The sequence below is a fragment of the Electrophorus electricus genome, chromosome 22 (genome assembly GCF_041902795.1).
Source record: "Electrophorus electricus isolate QZ-2024a chromosome 22, ASM4190279v1, whole genome shotgun sequence".
Lineage (NCBI taxonomy): Eukaryota > Metazoa > Chordata > Actinopteri > Gymnotiformes > Gymnotidae > Electrophorus > Electrophorus electricus.
In genome coordinates this window covers 17072133-17095000 of record NC_137518.1, presented here as the reverse complement: position 1 = coordinate 17095000, position 22868 = coordinate 17072133, and the positions used below count along the sequence as shown (strand labels likewise).

Below are 22868 nucleotides of genomic sequence, written 5' to 3'. Positions count from 1 at the left end.
GGGGTGGAGGAGTGGTGGACTACAGCCGGGGGCTATGGTGTCTTTTGCTGTAGAGTTCATCCTTTGTTGTTTGACAAACCAGGATAGCTATTTTCTCAGGTCATTTGCAGTAGTACTGTTTGTCTATCATTGTGTAAATATTGCTATATGTAATATGCATTCTCATCACAAAAAGTAGCTTCATTTTCTTTTCATTGTCAATTTTATATCTTGAGCCTGAATTAAAGTATCCGGAGAATGTATGATTAATAATGGCTAGCTTGCTAAATTAACCTAATGTATCGATGATAGACAGGCTGACATAGCAAAGTCTTTTTAACTTGTACAGCTTGTAGAATTTGGACTCTACAGTTAAAGGTGATTTTCAGGAGTTCAGATATGACTTACTTTATGAATCACAATTAATCTCCTCTCTTTATTTAGTTATAAGCCTTTGTCTCAGAGTACACTCCGAGACAGCTGGCAGAGTTAACTGTATTGGCTGTGTTACGACCCTGTCTAGCCTGGGAGGCCGTAACATGGGGTTTTGAGCATTACAACAGTAAAAATGAAAAAATGGGCTGAATAACCAGACAAAGTGGACTCATGTATTTACAAGTTTTTGGTGTTTAAAGTCAATAAACTGGTGCAGTCGCATTGGGAGTGACCAAGGCCAACACAACAAACAAAACCATAATAGAAACAAAACAATGACTGACTAAGCTAACAAAAAGAAACTTACAATGACCACACTGACTACACTGTTAGAACAAAGATAAACCCAAACACAATGACAGCCACTCCCTACCTCCAGTGTGCAACTATGTACAGGACAATATACATACAAGATACAAGAAACATATATTATCCAGCAATCAGCCAAAGGGGCAAAACAAACTGTAAATGAAGGGGCAGATCCAAAGTCATACACAAAGTCTAGCAAACAAAACTCAAAATGTAGCAACAAGTCAAAACCAACAACACCAAACTCTTCTCCAATGACCCCTCAAGCCCCCCTTTGTCTATTCCTCTTCTTTTTATTTTGTTCCTCTGCTCACCGGAAGACCTGGTGTGGATCAGGATGGGGACACCAGCGCGGAAGAGGAAAAACCTGGAACACAGAATCCAGACATACAGATGGATATAACAGCTGCATGAGGTGTGGGGGAGGGGGTGGGTTGGATTTGCATATGAATAATAAATACTATGTGAGTGTGTGTGTGTGTGTGTGTGTGAGTGTGTGTGTGTGTGTGTGCGTGTGTGTGTATGCGTGTGTGTGTGTGAGTGTGTGTGTGTGTGTGTGTGTGTGTGTATGCGTGTGTGTGTGTGTGTGTGTGTGTGTGCGTGTGTGTGTGTGTGTGTGTGTGCGTGTGTGTGTATGCGTGTGTGTGTGTGAGTGTGTGTGTATATATGTGTGTGTGTGTGTGTGTGTGTGTGTGTGTGTGTGTGTGTGTGCGTGTGTGTGTATGCGTGTGTGTGTGTGAGTGTGTGTGTATATATGTGTGTGTGTGTGTGTGTGTGTGTGTGTGTGTGTGTGTGTGTGTGTGCGTGTGTGTGTATGCGTGTGTGTGTGTGAGTGTGTGTGTATATATGTGTGTGTGTGTGTGTGTGTGTGTGTGTGTGCATGCACTTTTATGGTCAAGGTGTTGTAAATGTTTACGCATTTTATAGTAGGACCACCAAATAGATGTGTAGTTTGACATTACCATGCAATGCAATGTGCTTCAACATGTCAGTTAATGGCCTCCCTGTAAGAAGCAGCTATTCATAGATGACAAAAGAGCCAACTGTAAAAGTAATGTGTGCTCATGCAATTTTGTGCAATAAAATATGTCTATCAGTGTCTATCAGACACCTCACTGACTGCATACCAGAATTTCAGAAACAAGCTCTGAAAGCCACAGCTATATTAAAAGTGAGTAGGTGGGAAGTTGAGTGCATGTGTGTTATAAACAAGTCGGGTCCAAATGTCACAATCAAGGCTAGAATTAGCAATAGATGAAGTATTAAATTTAGGCTTAGGGTAGTGGCCTAGTGTGTGTTACACTGAGGCTTTGGGTATGGTTCCTGTTAGCACTAGCTTGTCCTAAGATTCAGTTTAGTTACACAAGGGCTCAGTCTGCACAGGTATAGCAATGCAGTCATGTCTAATAAAAAAAACCCATCACGAACGAAGAGGTCATCATCAGTCATAGCGATTCTGACTTTTCACTTTCCTATATTTATTTATCCAATGTCCTTTTACTTTATTGAATTGATAAATGTTGTATATTTTCATTGCAACTATGAGAAATGTATATGATAAAGGTATTCCTCTAATTTAAATGCTACATTTCAATTAATTGCATAATTGATATAGGATAAACAAGGCCCCATTTTAGTAATAAAATGTATATGGCTCCTCACCCATCTCTCTTTATCTCTCTCACTCTATCTCTTGTCACTATTGTGCTTCTTTCTTTCATGTTTACCTTTCTAAAATTGGAATGTATTATAACTTTGATAAAGTTTTTATTTGGAAAGTTTTTCCCCCTTTTTGTCTCCTGTCTGGTTGTCCTCATCACTTGCTCTGTTGCCTCGCTCTGTTGTCGTTCTACAGAATGTCACATCTATGTATAATCTGTGTCTCAGTATGCTCAATATTATCTATCTGTTATCTAAAAGAGAAACTTGTCAAAAATGTATACAAATTCAAATGCAAAGACACAAGATCACTTGGTAATAGTTGTAGTATTTTATTTGATATAGTTTTTTATTTAAAACATTATTCAACAACATATCCCAGTGTGGATGTTATTGTACTGCCTGATCACACAAGTAAACCCATTACTTCCATATTTGACCTCATGGTTGAATGAAATAATTGAAACTCACTGAACTTTGTTTGGATGAAACACTGTAGGACTAATATTAAGGGCTAGGAGTTATGATACAGTGAGGATGTAATGGGGCTCAAACCCAGGTCAGAGAAGCAAAGGCACCAACAACCTATTGGGTGAGCTACCACATACCACAGAGAAGTAGAAAAAACAAAGGTGGGCAGTTGAACCCCCGCCGCTTTGCTACGAGGCAAAGAAGGGGTCCTCAGCCTGGTGCCAACATGACAACTGGTGTAATAGAGCATTATTAATGTTTCTGCTGTAGGCTGTATACCACATCATTCTCTTTGGAAACCACACATACATCTGGTATGGTGCAGTATGTATGATACTCGTTATCCTGAGAGCACTAACAGAAAAAAAAAGATTAGCAATGAAAAACATATTTGATGTTCTACATATATCAAGTCTGATCTTAGTTTGCATTACACCGTAAACTTAGACTTCGGCTTTATATGTTTAGCAAAGCTGAATGTATTGTTCTAACTAGGGGGAAAGGGGTTGTCGTTTATATTTGCTGTGTGTAAAAGAACTGGGGAGGCCAGTACAACTAAGCATGCCTGAATGTGCAGGACTACTGCAGGCTCACACGCAGCTGAGACAGACATGTTATACTCCAATTGCTTTGTTGTCTTTTGAACCTTAAAGGAGAGCAGAGCTGCTTGTGTGCTATCTGGGCTCAGTGTGTCTATAGTTCACACAGTAAGTATCAAATTCACATTTTTACTCACCTTTGTTTCCATACACTTCTCTTCCAATATTTGTTTTGGCCCTGAAAACATATAGTGATACATATAATACTTTCTTTTCATAAAGTATGAATGCACAGTACAGTATGCAGTCCAACTTTTTGACATATGCATTTTGTTGCAGTGAGAAAGTATGAGGAGATCTGACTGATTCTGTCACTTCCTCTTTTTAACATACTAATATGACTGAGTACTACTATGAAAAAAAAAAAAAAAGATGTACCGCTTTTTCAAAAGTATTATATAAAAAATGACCACTTTGGTTTGTTATGTAAACAGAATATGTTGGAAATGAAAGATTAATAAGGTTTCAGCCTGCTGTATATTTTCTTACCAAAGCACTGTAGAGTAGATGGCACTGCAGTGATCTCTGAGTAAGTGTCAGCATATACATGAGACTGAGAGGAAACAGGCATTCATTTATTCAACCATTATTTAAACTCAGAAATATATTGAAGTAGAGACCTCATTTACAATATAGCTGAGAACTCAGACCTCCTCCAAAATGGACCTTTTTACATTTGGATTCTTAAAGGAAGTTCCCAGCTCTATTTATTCTCTCTCTGAGTAGGCTACAGTATGTGATGTATTTTCAAAACGTATGTTTATCCTGGCGAGTCACTCAAACTTACATCATCCCCAATATGAATGGGAATCATACATCCTGCAAATAAAGGAGAAGAATTGTGTTATTTGGTTTGGCACAACAATTCATCGAGTTTAGAAAGAAATTATTGCTCAAAATCAAGAACTGCAAATAATAAAAAAAACTTTTCCAAAGGATGTCAGACTGATATAACATCATGTCCCAAGCCCATCCTTGGAGACCTCCAGATGGTCCACATGCTTGCCTTACCTGAGCGATGGAAAACACTGGATACCTGAGCAAAGCCATTTACTGTCTGGGAGGTTGACTGGCAGTATTTAATTTCCTGCTCTCAATACTAACTCCTCTCGAACTGGAACTGACATGTGTTTATGGTTATTTCATTTTAATTACAGAAATTTCAGTAGGTACCAACAGCTCTTACTGTGGAGCTAGAAGATGTAACTTAAAAGGATTTTGAGAGTGAGAGATCAACAACGATTGTAGACAAAGGGAACTGGCCTAGACATGAAGACACCAGAACTCCATTTCCACTGAGCCACCATAGATAGAACTGGCATGGTATTTTCCTACTGACTGCATTAACACTGGTCACACAGTTGATGTCACAAGCTTAACTGAAGGAGCTTAATCAGATGGGAGCCAGCACTTTCAAATGTACGCATATATGGTGTGTTTTGTTATTGCCAAGTGTTCAGTCCGGGCTCTGCTGAATCTGTAGTACATTTGTGTACTTTGTTACTGCTTTTATTGCAGTAAAGATTCATAATTTTTCATTAAGTTCAGAGCGATGTTCTTTTTTCTTACATCATCAAAAGAAATTGTCTCCAAATAGAAGGGCTGATTGAACACTGGTGCAGCGCTTACAGTTTCCTGCCGTTCTCTTGCCTGGGAAAATTCAGTCTATTGTTGAGCTGATTTACTATACTCTAAGTTACCTGAATACTGTGGCCTGGGCAGTGAGGTGATCTCTGAGTTCATTTTAGCAGCTTCTGGGACACACTGAAAAACAGAACATGGTCTTTAGCTTTGTGGCACATTGTTTTAACAATGATAAAGTATGTAACACATTTTTAAAATTCATGTAAAGTAAAAGCATGTATTGCAATCTGGATAAATAAGAGTTTCTCACTTCTTCCACACTTTGCATGGCCATCACATAGTCTACAAAAGCAATCATGCCAACTCACTTAGCTCCACTTAGATGTGTGTCTGCTTAGTTTTAGTATTTGTATGAGTAATTACAGACTTTTTAAAAACATACCTGGATTGCCACCAGTTGAGTTGACATATCTATCAAACAATTTGGAACAAATGGTTTTTGACCCATTTTGATATTATAATTACAAAATGATAAAGATGACAAAAATGGATATTATGCATTTTAGATCCCATATAATTAGGATGTGACAGTGCAAACACTGTGGAAATTTCTAACCTTTTAGTCTTCTGCTTCCCTGAAAAAAAGAGAAAATGTTTCTGTTATACTCTGTATTTTGAAAGGACTCATTTTGCATAACACTATAATGCACATTCCTGCATAGACCCTAGGTGACGCTTTTATCCAAAGCAACTTACAATTAAACTGAATACAACTTAAGCAATTGAGGGTTAAGGGCCTTGCTCAGGGACCCAACAGTGGCAACTTGGCAGTGGTGGGGCTTCAACTGGCAACCTTCTTATAAGGTATGTATCTTAACCATTGATAAATTTTTATTTACAAAATGTAATATTCATCTGATTTCATCATGATATAAATGCTAAACATGTTTTGTACCTTGAGACAATGTTGACAATTTAGTGACATTGCCACTAGATTTAGTCACTTTTCAAATCCCTTTAAGTTTTTTTTTTTTCTTTCAAAAAATGACTTTTGGAGAAACCTACTTTGCACTGAAGAGAGTTGCCTGTACAAGTGAGGGCCACACCATGCCTGAAATGCCGTCATTATTTATACTTCCCAGCTGCTTTTTGTGTGTGCCAAATATGGAAATCACTGCATCTGATGACGACCTCATCTCTGGTAGCCTGCATCTTTGGTTTCATCTTGCTTCACTCCTCACCTCTGTTCACATGACACTCTCCCCACCACCATGGATCTTCTGTTTTCATGCAGTGCCTTCCCCGTCTATCTCAGAATCCCCTTTGTCCTTTTCCCCATTTCTCTCATCCCACAGCCCTAGTTTGTCCCTCAACCTGCTGCTTTCATCTTTTTCTTTGCCCTCCTTCTCTGCCTAGCCTTTCCACCTCTCATCCCAGTCCTTTCCCCTTCTTCCTGATCCCTGCTCTTTTCATCCCTACCCTTCCCATGCCATCCCTCGCTTCCTTCAGCTCTCTGCTCCCTCCTTCCCAGCCTCTCCCCTCCTCTTCTCATGTTCTTCCTCCTTCTCTCTGGCCACCACTTCTCTTGGTCCCTTCAACCCTCTGCGGTCTCCAGGTTCTGCACAATGCTGAAGTTAATCTCTCAGCTCTTCTCTATGTCTTCACCACTGTTGGTACTTCTTGGATTGTTAGTGTTGTCAATCAATACCTCAAATGCCCTTTATTACCCCTTATTTTAAAGTTCTCATGGCTCCTGAACTTGTGCTGACTTTCTCCATCTCTTGCAATTTTATCTGCTCTGCTTATCCATTCAGTTAGAATATACTCGATGACTGCCTGGCCATCATTTTGGACCTTGCTATCTGGTTTGGTGGAGCCAGTTTCTGTGTCTACCACTGCCTGTTTTCTATACCTGTTCCATCTTGACTCTCATCTCAGTTTATATGAACCCTTGGTATGCGATTTCCAACTCAAAATTGCTCAAAATGCCCAGCTAACAGTGACAGCATACAAAATAAAGGATAGACAATTTTCTTCAGAAAGAAAAGCATTAATTGCCTCTCTTCATTTCTGAAAACAGCTCCATCATCACCTGACACTGGTTTCAGTATCACATTCATCAAGTCCTCTCCCTGGGGGGTTACTGACTTGATCAGTTCTCTGGATACTCTTTCAGCCATAGGAGTGTCCTCTGGATCCATATGAGGCATCCCGGATCATATCATCCTACTCCTTAAACTCTGGCCATCCCAAACATAGCACAAGTACAGTAGGATCCAAATAAAAGACCTCAGAAAAGCCCACCAGCAGATGTCCCCAACATAACCTGTAACTTTTGGAGATTGTCTGTTACTTATAACTTTCCATGTGAGTTATCATTTTACAAAAATCTTTTCTTTCAATTTTGTGTATGGTGATTTTGTTAAATGACATCTTGGTTATAAAATCAGAATTTTAGCAGTACCGAGTAGCAACTTGGAAATGGCTTGGAAGTGACTGCTGTTAACATGTGGTGTTAATGGGCTGTGAGTGAACATAGCATTTCATTCACACCTGTCCTGTTCTCTGTCAACAGAAAAAGAAAAACATGTAAACGATAACAGCTTTATTTAGAATTTGGCACAAGGATTAGGAAAGAAGCAAAGTCTGACACTGTGCCAAGCTAGAAAGAAAGTAATTATGACACAATGACATCAGCTAACAACATTTAGCAATTTATTGAGCAGCGTTTAGCTATTTTCCATTGAAAGTAGTTGGCAAACAGAGAGCCACCAGGATATTGTGACTGGCCCACAATACAATTTTTATTCATGGTAAATTATGATTGATTAAATCTCTTACCTAATCTTTGAATGAGCATTTGTCTGCTGTCACTGGACTTCTGTTTGTCAAATGCTAGGAAGCTAGCTAACTAGCTTAGGTTATGTTTATGGGATATATTCCCCGTATATGGGAACCTTGGTTCAAATCCAGCTTAGGGTGAGTCACCCTGTTATATAAAGAGGTGATTATCAAGCAAAAATAGCTATTACACAATATATACCTTGTAGTTAGCTAACGCTAGGTAGCAAACCCTGACAAATAATATGACTGATGTTATTCAGTGAGGTAAATAGTAATTAGCATTTTTGTGTTTGGAAAAATATGTAGAAACGGACCAGATGAAAAAATGAGCACATGAATATTGGAAGCTTTTTCACCAAAAGAAGACCTAGTCCGCCAGTCAGTGAAAGCAGTAACAATGGTGTCAAGCTGAAGCCAGTGAAATTCACTCCACTCTACTGAGAGATTTACCAAATAAAACAAATGAATAAAATAGCAATCATTAAACAACACTGCCCTCAAGCAAGACCAATAAGCTTGTACCACGACAAAACAGCAATGGAATTCAAATGTTAGCATAGTTTGTTTTCATAGTGTTGCTGCATATTGTGAAGAAACCTTACATAGTTTGAAAAGTCCAGAGACAAAGTATGATTGCATTATAGGAAATCATTTAGCAGAGCTGCATAGAACAGAACAGTTATGTTAACAGCAGCCTTGCAAGATTCCACATTGCCAAAAACTACCAGCCTTCTAATCACCCTGGAAGGTGCTAGTCTATTATATCAGTTTGAATTCTTGTCCACTATAGTAAGGCAGTCGGGTGGCTCTGTGTTGCTGCATGAATACCAGAGCTCTCACAGCATGGTTCAATGGTTCAAGCATTCAGGCCTTTACTTCAATTTATGCCCCTTCTGTAATTGCAATGATTTTTGTGGCTAAACCTGCAGGTATTTGTATATATATATATATATATATATATATATATATATATATATATATATATATATATATATATATATATATATATATATATATATATATATATTGTGATGGAAAATATTATTCGATCATGTATTATCGTGTGATTCATATGTAATGATTCATATATAATCATGTTAATCCTTTTATTATATAATCCTACATGAATAGTTTAGTTTGCACACTCTGTCTCTGTATATCGTGTGAACAAAATGACTGTTGAAATGTTGCTTCGTGACCTGCAGGGGTCGTAAAGAGGGACTAGGCTTTTCTTGTCTTGCAAATGGTGTCCGTTCTTTGAAGTGCTCTGGTACTGCAGGAATGTTCATCGCCATAAGGAGCAGGGAATGGGTAAACAGGATTACAGAGCACCCCTCTCTGGGGGTGAAGTCTAGGTATAAGGAGCAGGGAATGGGTAAACAGGAATACAGAGCACCCCTCTCTGGGGGTGAAGTCTAGGCATAAGGAGCAGGGAATGGGTAAACAGGGATACAGAGCACCCCTCTCTGGGGGTGAAGTTTAGGCATAAGGAGCAGGGAATGGGTAAACAGGATTACAGAGCACCCCTCTCTGGGGGTGAAGTCTAGGTATAAGGAGCAGGGAATGGGTAAACAGGATTACAGAGCACCCCTCTCTGGGGGTGAAGTCTAGGTATAAGGAGCAGGGAATGGGTAAACAGGAATACAGAGCACCCCTCTCTGGGGGTGAAGTCTAGGCATAAGGAGCAGGGAATGGGTAAACAGGGATACAGAGCACCCCTCTCTGGGGGTGAAGTTTAGGCATAAGGAGCAGGGAATGGGTAAACAGGATTACAGAGCACCCCTCTCTGGGGGTGAAGTCTAGGCATAAGGAGCAGGGAATGGGTAAACAGGATTACAGAGCACCCCTCTCTGGGGGTGAAGTCTAGGTATAAGGACCAGGGAATGGGTAAACAGGGATACAGAGCACCCCTCTCTGGGGGTGAAGTCTAGGTATAAGGAGCAGGGAATGGGTAAACAGATTACAGAGCATCCCTCTCTGGGGGTGAAGTCTAGGCATAAGGAGCAGGGAATGGGTAAACAGCATTACAGAGCACCCCTCTCTGGGGGTGAAGTCTAGGCATAAGGAGCAGGGAATGGGTAAACAGGGATACAGAGCACCCCTCTCTGGAGGTGAAGTCTAGGTATAAGGAGCAGGGAATGGGTAAACAGGGATACAGAGCACCCCTCTCTGGGGGTGAAGTCTAGGCATAAGGAGCAGGGAATGAGTAAACAGATTACAGAGCACCCCTCTCTGGGGGTGAAGTCTAGGCATAAGGAGCAGGGAATGGGTAAACAGGATTACAGAGCACCCCTCTCTGGGGGTGAAGTCTAGGCATAAGGAGCAGGGAATGGGTAAACAGGATTACAGAGCACCCCTCTCTGGGGGTGAAGTCTAGGCATAAGGAGCAGGGAATGGGTAAACAGGATTACAGAGCATCCCTCTCTGGGGGTGAAGTCTAGGCATAAGGAGCAGGGAATGGGTAAACAGATTACAGAGCATCCCTCTCTGGGGGTGAAGTCTAGGTATAAGGAGCAGGGAATGGGTAAACAGGATTACAGAGCACCCCTCTCTGGGGGTGAAGTCTAGGCATAAGGAGCAGGGAATGGGTAAACAGGGATACAGAGCACCCCTCTCTGGGGGTGAAGTCTAGGCATAAGGAGCAGAGCCAGTCTACCCCTTTAGAGCTTTTGCTTCAGAGCATTAGCTCTCACACAGCTGTGTTTTGTATGTCCTATTTTCTTTATTAAATTACTCTTTTAATCACGTCTGACTTGCTGTTTATTCAAATTTCCACCACAATATATATACTAAACTGAAATTGTTTTTTTGGCTCTGTGTGTCATGTATGCCAACTCTCCAGTCCAGACATTTTGCTTGAACTTACTGAAAGAACCCTACCCAGGACTCAAACCCAGGAGGTCTGGGTGAGCTCTGACCACCAGACCAAAGAGCTAGCTGTCATAGTTTGCCCCTCCTAGTGTACCTGTCACCATGGTTTGCATGTCTCGTGGCTTTTGCTTTACTTCCTTGTTGTGGTTCTGTTCCTTAGTTTCTCCTTAGTTTGCTCTGTCCTTTATTTGTAGCATGTATATCAAGTTAACTCTTATTAGTTAATGTATTTAAACCCTGCCTGTGTTTGCTCGTTATGTTATAGTTAAATCTGACCGCTGTTTGGCATTGTGTGCGTGCTGTATTCTGGGACTCTATGTCTTGGCTCACGGACCCTGGACCATTCTAACGACTCTTAATATTGGTTTGCCCTTAATAAATCTTGCTCTTCTCCACATATGTGTCCACCTCCTTACCGTTCAACATTATACCAGCTCCTTTGCATAGCAGCCAGAACACCCATTTAATCTCTGTCACACGTGTTAATGAACAATTTTGTTGGCTGTATAGCCAAAATATGACTAGTGAAATATGTGTAAGATCCACTGAACAAAGAATTCTACATGCAACACATACTTGGCCCATCTGTATTGAGTATTTCCCTGATTTAGAAAAATCCTAGATCCACCCCTATGTACATTTAGTTTCACATAATACAATTTGTACAAACTGTAAAACCAGAAGAAGCAAACCAAGATAATCTGTTTTGTTTCCAGTGAGTCCTGGTGCATTACAGCTGATGGACTTACTGATAAAGCAGCAGAGACAGATCATCACTCCAGCCAGTAAAACACAGCCACCAGTGACTATGACGATCGAGTATCCTGAATAAATGGATGAAATGAATTTTGGAAATGGTTTCCAGCATTTTTTCACCTATTGTAGCTATTTTCAGATTTGCCTTATGTTTTTGTGAACAGCCCTTAATAAAACATCAAATGACACAGATATAGAGGAATAGAGGAAAAACAGATAGAAGTAGATTACTGATGCTTTGACAAAAGCCTGTCAAAGCAGGTAGATTATAATTCATTTCTATGTTTTTAATAGAACAAGAATTAACTATCTACTCTTCAAACCTTTTTTTTTAAAGTTTTTTACACTCATTAAATAGTTTTGTCTCATAAGCATTTTAGGCTATCAGAGCACTAAACTTGTTTGCAGAGAGAGAACTATTTGCAGTATATCTAATGTAATCTTGCTGGAATCTTTACAGTTCTGCAGTGATTCTTTTATTATAATTTCTTAAGATGCTTAAGAATGGGTTTTAAGTGTTATGATTTAAGTGTTAGGACAAAACAGGTCAGAACAAGTGGACCTGTTTTGTCATCAGGACTAAAACTATTACACAGATACAGCACACTGCAATTTAAGGGGAACTTTTTATTAAAAAATGTCCCATAGATATTATACACCAGAACCTCAATAATGGTAATTGGTTAAATGTTCTAGGTGTCATAGTGGCCCAAGTTTGGATGCCACTTTTCTGTATTAAGACAACCAAATAAGATAAGCAACCATGTCTTTTTACTCACTTGTTTTCATGTCTCTTTTGATTAGACTGGTAGGGTGTGGAGAAGCTGCTGGGTGAATTTAACAATTCAATAAAATGGGACAGCTAGGATATTTGAACTGGAAAAAAATAAACTGGTAATTGAAGAGATTAACTAACCTATAGAAGATTTCTCTTTCATCATCAAAAACTCTGTTGGTACAGGAAGCAAATCTGCCAAAATAACAATTTTAATAATAGAATAAACTACACATATATTAGTATGGAATTAAAGTCAGTACAATATTAAATTTAAAGCAATATACACTGATGTTGTTGCTAGATCCAAATTTGCTTGAGTTTTTCCCAATTTTCCTTGGTTTACCAAGCTTAGAATTTTCTATATCACATGATTTTGTCCCCCAAATTGTAAGCCCTGTCTCTGATACCCATATTCTAACCCCAGAGTGTTATGACTTTTGACCTTTGAGACAACCAAATAAACTTAAAAAGTTATTCTCTTTTTACTCACTGGTTGTTGGGTATCTTGTGGTGATCAGGCTGGTAGATGAAAGTAGAGGAGAAGCTGCAGAGTAAATTTCAGTTTATTATAGTAGGGCAACTAGGATATTTGAACGGGAAAGACTAAAGTGTGGTAGTTAAAGGAATGAACTACCTGTCGTAGATAGGTTTATTATGAAAGGCTGTGTTGGTAGAGGAAGCCAATCTGACGAAATAGAGAGAATTATATAACATAAGGTCAATACAATATAAAAATATTAAGCAGAGCACATTAGAGCTCTGTCAAGTAATTCTGTATAACTTACTTGTTATTTTGTGTTTTTCACTCATTGGAGAGGAATTGGATGGGTCAGATTTTAGTGAATAATCACAGCTTATGTCAAGGCTTTTTGCTGACTGTAGATTATTGATCAGGTCATTTTTATATGCTGTTAAAATGCAAGCTGAGGTCCCAGATTTCCTCGGTTGAGATGTTCCCTTTAGGAACCGCAGATGTCCAGTGTAGAGATTACAGCTAAAACCAGCAAATACTGACTCTGCCATTGGTATTTCACATACGAAAATGATTTGATCAAGTTGACCATCATAGCTGATGCTCAGTTTTGGTTTCTCATCTGAAGGGGGATAATTAATAATAATAATAAAATGACTTTTGGTAACCAGTGAACAACTATTATGGTATAACATGATACTTATTGTCATCTTTCCATGTCTAAATAAACAAACCTAAAAATCTCTAGAATTAATCATATTTACAGGAAATGTCACATCAGTAAGTCACTAAAACATTAATAAACATCAAAAAGTTTGTCTATACCAGCAGTACCTACTGTCCCACTGTGAGTCTTAATCTCTCAAGTTTATGCTCAACTTGAACCCAACAACATAAAGTAGGGAATCACTCACTTTGTGAATAAACGTCCAAAATTAAATGGAAGAAGAGAAGCATGAGCAGTGCCATTTCAGCCATCAGATGAAATAAAAGCACTGAGGTGGTTTCAGAAAAAGACCTGAATGGGGAAGCAGGTCATTACACCATAAGAAAACTACTACTGTACAATGTATATCTGCCTCTTTAAACAGATATTTCATCATCACATGTTCCCTCTGGTGGATCAAGTGAGCAACTACATTACAGCTCTTTCTGAAGGGAAAGGATCATTGTAATGTCAGTGGAAGGGGCATCATAAATATATTTTTCACACATATTGTGTGCTAAAGCATAATCACTGTATTTTCATGTGCATGTATTTATTTATTTATGCGCTGTTCTGAAATGCAGTTGAATGATTCGTATCGAATCTTCACAAGTTCACACACATCACTGAACTACTCCACTGGCTTTGTGTTGTCACATGCATTATATTTATCACCATATCTTGCACTCTTCATGAAACAGAGATAAATGCATATTTTCTAGCAGTTTGCACTGCAGAGTATGTTGTTCTGGTTTTGGTTTTCGCTTTCTCATATGTATCACCTGTTCTTTGTTAGTCCTCATTACCCTGTGTATATATACCCTGTGTTGGCTGGGCATTGTGCTTCCAAGTCTCTGTTTCTTATTCAGGGCTTATTTGTTTTCGCTTGTGTTTATTGGTGCTGTTCACATCACTGCTTGTATTCGGGTTGTTTAGTTATTGTCAGCCAGCCAGTTTCTGTTCCGGCTCCTAGCGTGAAGGACGCCAGTCAGCCTGTTCCCGGTGTGACACACGCCACTCTGACAGTGCTTCTGCCTGAGTCTAACACCAGGTCTGTTCCTGTGGCTGCGCCTCCGGTCCTACCGGACCCACCGCCTGCCACAGCTGCGCCTCCATACATACTCGTCTGCTTGGTTTGTCTCTCCAGTCTGGGTCTTCTGCTGCCTCCACCATGTTCCATGTTCGGTTTCATTTGCATTTCATTAAACTGCAGTGTTTGCTTCCTCCTTTTTCCTGCATGTTCTATGCTCATGACGGTATCTCTTGTCACAGAAGTTCTAATACCTAGTAAAAGTACTCCATTAAATTTGAGTTATCAAAGTTTCCTTAAGCCAATGAAATTATTATTACTATTTCTAAGATTATGTGTTTCTCATTCTGAGACTATTTTGTTCCGTTGAAGTGGTGCCCCATTTATCAGAATTATCAGTACTAATAATTTCTAAGATATTAAGAGTAATAATAGCCTCAGAACCAGTACAATAAACTTTAGTATGAATACCAGTGACGCTATTATACTGTGGAATAGAGGAGTCCTGTGGTTCAAGATATAGAGGGCAAATAACGGAGGAGATATAGAGGGCAAATAACGGAGGAGATATAGAGGGCATTCTTGTGGATGAATGTGTGTGTATTAGTCATGACCAAACCAGTCTGTGAGTGATGCAGTGGTCACTGCCAACCTCATCATCAGGTGATCGCAGGTTTGATCCCAGTTAATGCCAGAACCATCCATGGCTGGAAGTCTAAGACACTGTATTTAGCCCTGCACGCTGGCTGGGGTGGAAAGCTCCCATCCCTCAATACAGCACCAGTCAATTCAGGTGTCTGCTTGCTGGAGGTTTTTTAAGGTTTCAAGCTATGAGGGCAATGTTCACTTGGTCTGTCATCTGGCAATTTTTATATATGTTCTGGTGATTTATTATTAGGCATAAGATGGAGTGCTTTAATGATTTCATCCATGGATAAAGGCTTGTCTATTGATTGCGATTGTACTGTATTTAGTTTGGTAGGGAGACACTTCTCAGAAATACTTGAGCCTTTTCTATGAAGTTGTTTTATTTAATTAATAGACTTTTCTAAGTTAATTTAAGTGTCTAAGTTAATTATGTCGGTGCTTTTACCAGATGGGTTGATGATTCATGTTATAATGGATTTCTGTTTTTGTTTTGGTTAGTTTGTTAATAGTTTTCCAGTTTTACTCCCAAATTCAGAATGCTGCTGTCAAAGTCTGAGGATGGTGTATTCAGTTTTCTCATGCGGTATCTTTGTTATGTATTCTGGTTTTATTTCCTTCTCTGCTGGCTACATGGCCTTGGACTGTGTTCATGACAATAATTGTGGATTTGCCCATAATTAACTTCCCTCATATCCATCCTGCTTTACATCGCTGTTTGTTAAAGCATTTTTGTTAAAGCACAGAAATTAAGCCGTGCTGAATGGAGAATAGTTTCTTATATAGATAAAATACATTTAAAAAGTAAGTTAAAAACTATTACATACATTATGCACTGAGCTGTGATACAGGCTGCAACATACTACGCATGTTAGTTGGCACTGCCTTCACTTTTCCCTTGGGAATAGGTAGTCAATGTTCACTTTATCCACTAGGGGGCAACATAACGCTTATAAACTATCAACAGTGTAATGATTGGCACACAAAATCAGTTTACTTAAACCAATGCAGTTTATATAAAAAATATTTTTTTTTAAATAATTCTTCAAAGAAAATACTAAACCTTAGGGATCAGTGAAGGGTAGATGATGCTTTTGGGTCATTGTAAATTAAATAAGGTGATGTATGTAATGCTGTAGAAGACTCCAGGTCTAGTTGTTCTCATTGGAGATTTCAAGTAGGTCAAAAATCGTACAATACAAATGGAATTACTCCTGAAAGAATGAAAGAGAATGAAAATGTCACAGTGTCCTGGGCACCCAGCAGGAGAGGCACGCGCGCGCGCGCACACACACACACACACACACACACACACACACACACACACCTATTGCACCTGCCCCACTCCCAACAACTGAATTGATAATCATGAGCACCTGTGCCTTATTTGTCCTCTCCTTATTAGATAGATAGATAGATAGATAGATAGATAGATAGATAGATAGATAGATAGATAGATAGAGAGATAGATAGAGAGATAGAGAGATAGAGAGATAGATAGATAGATAGATAGATAGATAGATAGAGAGATAGATAGATAGATAGATAGATAGATAGATAGATAGATAGATAGATAGATAGATAGGATTTCCACTTACTTGTGGGGCCTCAAAACAATCGTCTCCAGACTATAGTCATAGTCCATTTAAGAAAGAAATGTGTAATATCTCTGCAGTTTGATCTAGAATATATTAGTGTAATTAGGAAAGAGATATAGTTCAGCTATTTGATCTATTGTATTATTTCATTTCTGTTGACAAAACTGTCCATTATGTTATAACAATAGTCACATGAAGCATAAACCTGGCAATTGATGAGTTGAATCAGGGCAATCACCAAATCACATTGGACACCTAATTCAACTCATGAGGTTTAGCATTGGTGCACATTTTTTGTATGTTGTGCTGTGGAGACTAGCCCGCTTAGAACAGATAAGGAAGACAACTTGAGTACATGTTACACACACATGACTTCTCAGAGTGGCCTTTGCGAAGCTTTTATATAGGAAAGGGCCAGCTGAGGGAGATCAGGCTAATGAGTCCTGATTAGCTCTTGGCTAACGGCATCCCTCTAGTGGCCACCAGCTGGCACTGCAAGCCACCTGTTACAATTTCACATTTTAAGCATTTGGCAGGCACCCTTACCCAGAGCATCTTACTATTTATTCTCAGTCATGTTACAAAGGGAGGCAAGTGTAGTGTTAGTAGTCTTGCCCAAGGGCTCTTATTGGTATAGCATAGAGATGGGGATTGAACCCGCGTCCCCCACAGGAGAGGCAGCATCCATGAGTTTTTTATTCTGGGTATAATGTGTAATGCAATGTAATGGCTGTAGATGGAGTGGTTGAGAAATCACGGGCACTGAGACTAAATTACAGAACACTTAAGTTGTACGAAGTTAATGAAAAACAGCACTGCCACACAGCAGCTCCAGTTCAGTTCATAATCACTGCCAATCAACACACCCATTATACACATATAGTAAAATGCACATACAAGTACCCAAAGTATTGTATACAAGAAAGACAGAAAATCCACTTACTACTGCCACATTAAGCATGGCTATCACACCTCCTGTGAAGCAACAGATGTTATAAAAACATCCCTTAGCAGTGTTTTTGAAGTGCTTGCAGACTTCTTTCAGAAATAAATTTTCCCAGTGACAAAAAAAAATCACCATTGTCTGAGCTATTTCAGTATATATACAGACACAAACTGGCAATTGTCATTATAAATATCACGTTGTTAGCATAATAATCATATATACACTTCCATGTTTATAATATGTAAAATATTTACAAATTAACTATACGTACTTAGAATATTATAATATTTCACCTCTCAGTGTTCTCCCTGTCAGATAAGGAATAAATATAGAATGACTATAAATAATGTAATTTGTGTATTCTGTTTTATGTATTTGACATAATACTTTTAATATTTCAGAACTGTGAAACCAAAACAAGCCCAATTAATCTATTTGTGTTGCTGGTGTGTACCAGCTCAACTTAGGTGTCAGACTTACTCCTGGAGCCACACAAGCGGACGATCAGCACTAGTCAGTGGGATGCTTGAACCAGTAGCTAATGGCATGATGGCACAGAAAGCAAGCCCTGTTCCTGAATAATGAACAAGACAGTTTTACCTTCAGCGGTTTCCAATATTAATTTACACAGTTAGAGATCATTTATATGGGTTTTTACTACACTGAAAATTGCAATTTTATACTTTCTCCAAATGTGGTCGGTCATGCAAGACATGTTTTGTTACTTGCACCAGAGTTATGAGATAAATCTAGCTAGCAAGTATGCAAAGCTATTAGCACAATCTTTTCTCTAATTACCTAACCAAATCTTTACACACTTTCCTAACTCTAGATTCAGTTGTTAAGCAACCTCACACAGATAATTTCATTTAGAATACAGTATGATTTATAATCTATAAAGTTGAACAAAACTATAAAGAACTGACCTAAAGAACTAATGTTATGGTTGCCATTTTGGATGACTATAATCATGTTTTCCTTTAGAAAATAGTACAATTCCACATTGAACTTAAATTTGTAAATATAGACTATCTATGCAATATTACAAAAATCATTTTAAAAAGCTACCTAGCATAAGGTTGTCATTTGAAACAAATTAATGTCACAGAACGCTTGCCTCACGCGAGTCACGTGGTTGGATCTGTTTGTGGCCACACCTGCACACACCTGCACTTTGTTTGATTGTATGTACTTAAACCCATGTCGAAGTGTGCAGAGTGTTGGTCATTGTGGATGTAACGTGTTGATGTTTCCTGGTAATGTTACATGTTTTTGTTATTGTTAACTGTGTTCGTGTTTGTTTAATGGCAACTGTTTCATGTTTGTATTAACGTCTGTATATAACATACCAAAGGCTCCTTGGAGGAGCCTTGGGTGGTATCGTACATGCCAGACGGTCGTTGTTCCTGGAGACGACAGAGTGAACGTCACTGTCCGCAAAAGAATCCCCATGGAGAACCTCCTCTACCTCCATCGGTGGATCCTCCCTATAATCGGACCCCAAGTCTGATCACAGACTGATGTCACTGTACTACCCTCTCTCTCCATACTCAGCGTAGCCCTCAGAATAGTCCATGTAGGGGTCGTAGGACCCAGTGGAGTCTGCCTCCAAGTGCTGGTTATTGTAGTCCGGCTGGTCTCCGTAGGACTCAGCAGAGTCCGACCCCGGACCATACACAGGCCCCCCCCCCAAATCCTCCAGTGAGTTCCTCCCTTGTTGTGGACCCATGGAGCCAGGCCAGGATGAGCGAAGGTCTCTTTGCGGGATGGGAGAACTCCATGGAGTCCGACTCAGAGGACTGGAAATCATTATAACAGTTCCGGTAGCCAGACGTGGTTCCGCAGGACTCCCCCGCTTTCCGAACCTGGACCACACTCACCTGGACCACACTCACCTGGACCACACTCACCTGGACCACTCTCAACTGGACCACTCTCAACTGGACCACTCTCAATTGGACCACACTCACCTGGACCACACTCACCTGGACCACTCTCACCTGGACCACTCTCAACTGGACCACACTCACCTGGACCACTGTCACCTGGACCACTCTCAACTGGACCACACTCACCTGGACCACTCTCACCCGGACAATGCTCACCTGGACCACTCTCCCCTATTGTGGGAGTCAGTAGCGGGGGGCTTCCCTAAAGGGCTGTAGGAGGGTGTTGACTTCCCTTCTTTCCCTTCCTCTTTTTACCTTTCTCAGGCATCCTTTGTTGGTCGGTGTTTCTGTAACATAAGGAGACTTAAGCAGGATGCAGGGACGAGTTACGTTAAACAAACACATTCGTTATTCACACAGAAACCAAATACGATGCAGCAATGAAGCTAGCGTAACATCAAACACTGCCAACAGAACCATAGGGGCTTATATACATACATAAATGACAAACAATTACTAACAGGTGTGGCACATGGTGGGCGTGGCCACACGGACGAACACATACACACACACACACACACACACATACACACACACACACAAACACACGGGGAGACAATTGTGAGAAGGGGCCGTACCGTGACACCTGTAAGGAATGCATTACAGTCTTTTCTTCACTACCAATGATATGTTTATTTTTTAATTTAGTTTAAATGAAAACTATTTGAAAACTATTATATATAGATAGATAGATAGATAGATAGATAGATAGATAGATAGATAGATAGACAGGTACCTGGATGGATAATAGAACAGTAACATCATCCACAAACATGCACAGCTGTGCATCATTTGCATAGCTATGAACATTTATTATATGCTGAACCAATAGAAGCATCTACAAAGAAGATAAAAGTGTATTTATCAATGTTGTTTGCCTGAAGGCATTCAGGAAGTATTCTTTCCTGTAGTCATCAGCTTCATCAACATTTATACACAAATTATTCACTACTTGTAATGGTTTTCTGTCTGTGTAGTGCTATGATTTAATTTGAAACCAGAATGAAAGTTATTATGAATATTAAGTTTTTAGGTCTTTAATAAATGTACCCAATTAGTGATTAAATATTACATTCCCACCCTGTGTTTAGCTGTTATGTAAAGCCAAAGTTTTGATGTTTGCAGATCGGCAGTTAGAGGAAGTTCAATGGATCAAAATCTGGTTATAAAACAAATTTACTTTCCAGGTGATCTGCCAGGATCAGATGGAAAAAGAAGACATTTACCCGCCATGTCAGCAGATGAAGTGATATCATTGGAATGGTTTTATGATAAAAGTGCACAGATTCAGAAAGCAGGTCGTTACTTCACAGGAAAACCACTTCTGACCTTTCATCAACAGAGACTTAATCTAGAAAAAAAGCTAAAGCTGGTTTTCATATTTGAATATCTAGTGCATTACAAAACTATCCAATATCCATTTATCTAAAATTCTTTATGAAAATGTGAGTGGAAACCCTTCAATAACCATTATAATGGTTTATGAATAAGTAATTTGCAAAAGAAAATATGATTTTGCAGGTCTGACAAATGACCCTGAAACAGCTAAAGCACTAAATTGAATTAAAATAGCCTTTTCTACATAGAAACATTTGGGACGCTGGCGGCACAGAAGAAGGCAAGTTCAAGCCAAAATACTTTTTATTCTCCATTCAAAAAAATTATAAGTAAACTCACAAACAACCAAAAAGGTAATATGGTCAGAGGTTCTGGCTAGCGGTGCACTAGGTAGAAGCTCCCATGGCAGTAGTCCATTAATGTGCAGCGACCTCTCCAGGGATCTGCAGAATTAAATAGCAGAGAAAATGAGAAACAGGTGTATCATATTGATAGGTAGGCGATTGTGAGCGAGGCAAGAATAAAGTATGGCCCCTCTCTGGAGTAGGCGTGTACCTCCTGGCAGATGGCCGACCAACCGTGACATCATCAAGCTAAATGGAAAGTTTAGAGTACATCATTTCTTTCAAATAAGCATATTCAAAGAAGGATGTTCTCAAAACATAATACTGTATTTAAGATGCTGGGTACCACTATATTTGAGTCACTGATTAATATTAATGCAAAATATTGATAGGGTACTAATGTTACATTAAGATATTATGAACATTAATAATATACATTGATAGGTAACCGCACTTGCTTTTATGGTAATGAAAGGTCTGTTACTCTGTTATGCAAAAAAACAAAAACAAAAACAGTTTCGTTGCACAGAACATGAAGATGTGAACAGCTTTAGAAATACATGCACCAGCCCAAAATAAGCCTGAAACAGCCACACGTCTAGCAACCTGTTACTAAAATAATACATGTTGCACCACTTTAAACAGTTTCACTTTACATACCTCACATTTAACCTTTTCTGGTCTACTAATCCATTTCAGACATAGAGATGATGCACTGTAGCTTCACTTATATAAAATACAAATGGTGTAACAGGTACAGGGAGGGAGCAAGACAAACACAAATTTGTAGTGTCTGTATTCTCCATAGTTAAGACAACTGAGGAAGCACAGCGGCAAGCTGGCAAAAAGCAAACAAAGGCAATAGCACTAGAAATAAAACTCAGGGTGCGGAATGCAGCAAAGCAGCTGTAATTCTGGGGGTGTTTGTTTATGCAGCAGCAAGGAACAAATGCACAGCACTGGACGAGAATTTGTGTCGTTTTAATTAAAGCAGAAACAAAAAGGTAACAAAGGACATGTGAGCAATTATTAAACAGGGTGCTTGGAATGGAAACGTGCAGTGTGGTGTGTGTGTGGGGCAGTGGGCATGTCCCTCGGACTGGGCACCTGGCGCGCCATGACAAACACCAGTGCAATGAGCAATATTCAGATACTCAAAATTAGGTCTTTAAATGTAGGTTACTATTAATGTCACTTTAATCTGGTGGCTCCTTACAACAAACAAATAGCAAATATTCTGTACCCCACAATTACAGATTCATAAGAATCCACAATGATAACTTTGGTTAAGCTTGAAAGCAGGAAACAGCGAACAGCACCTTCATGAATATGAACAATGTGAACAGTGTGAACAATCATGTGGAAACTGCAGGATGACTTGTGGATGGGCATTCCTTACGCTTTCAGAGTGATCCTATCACCAACCCCCAGGACCCATGCTCAGCCCCGGACAGCCACACCCACACCCCCGATCAGACTCACCTGAGTTTTAGAACACACCTGATTCTCAGACTCCTCTTATAAGCTTCCCTCCTCTGCTTTCAAATCGTGAAGT

The 22868-nt window shown here is 39.4% G+C and overlaps 1 protein-coding gene across 1 annotated transcript; it reads right to left on the bottom strand.

Annotated features, from left to right (window-relative positions):
* Positions 1-2705: 2705 nt before the first annotated feature.
* LOC145653091 (uncharacterized) lies at positions 2706-13751 on the bottom strand. The gene is made up of 15 exons (XM_081705594.1): positions 13672-13751; positions 13071-13379; positions 12920-12970; positions 12776-12829; positions 12424-12477; positions 12287-12331; positions 11501-11575; positions 5653-5671; positions 5479-5507; positions 5347-5378; positions 5153-5216; positions 4240-4271; positions 3942-4005; positions 3590-3630; positions 2706-3207 (listed from the first exon to the last, which is right to left on the bottom strand). Exons 1-15 carry the CDS (start codon positions 13733-13735, stop codon positions 3106-3108), a joined length of 1035 nt encoding a protein of 344 aa, XP_081561720.1. The 5' UTR covers positions 13736-13751; the 3' UTR covers positions 2706-3105.
* Positions 13752-22868: the final 9117 nt, after the last annotated feature.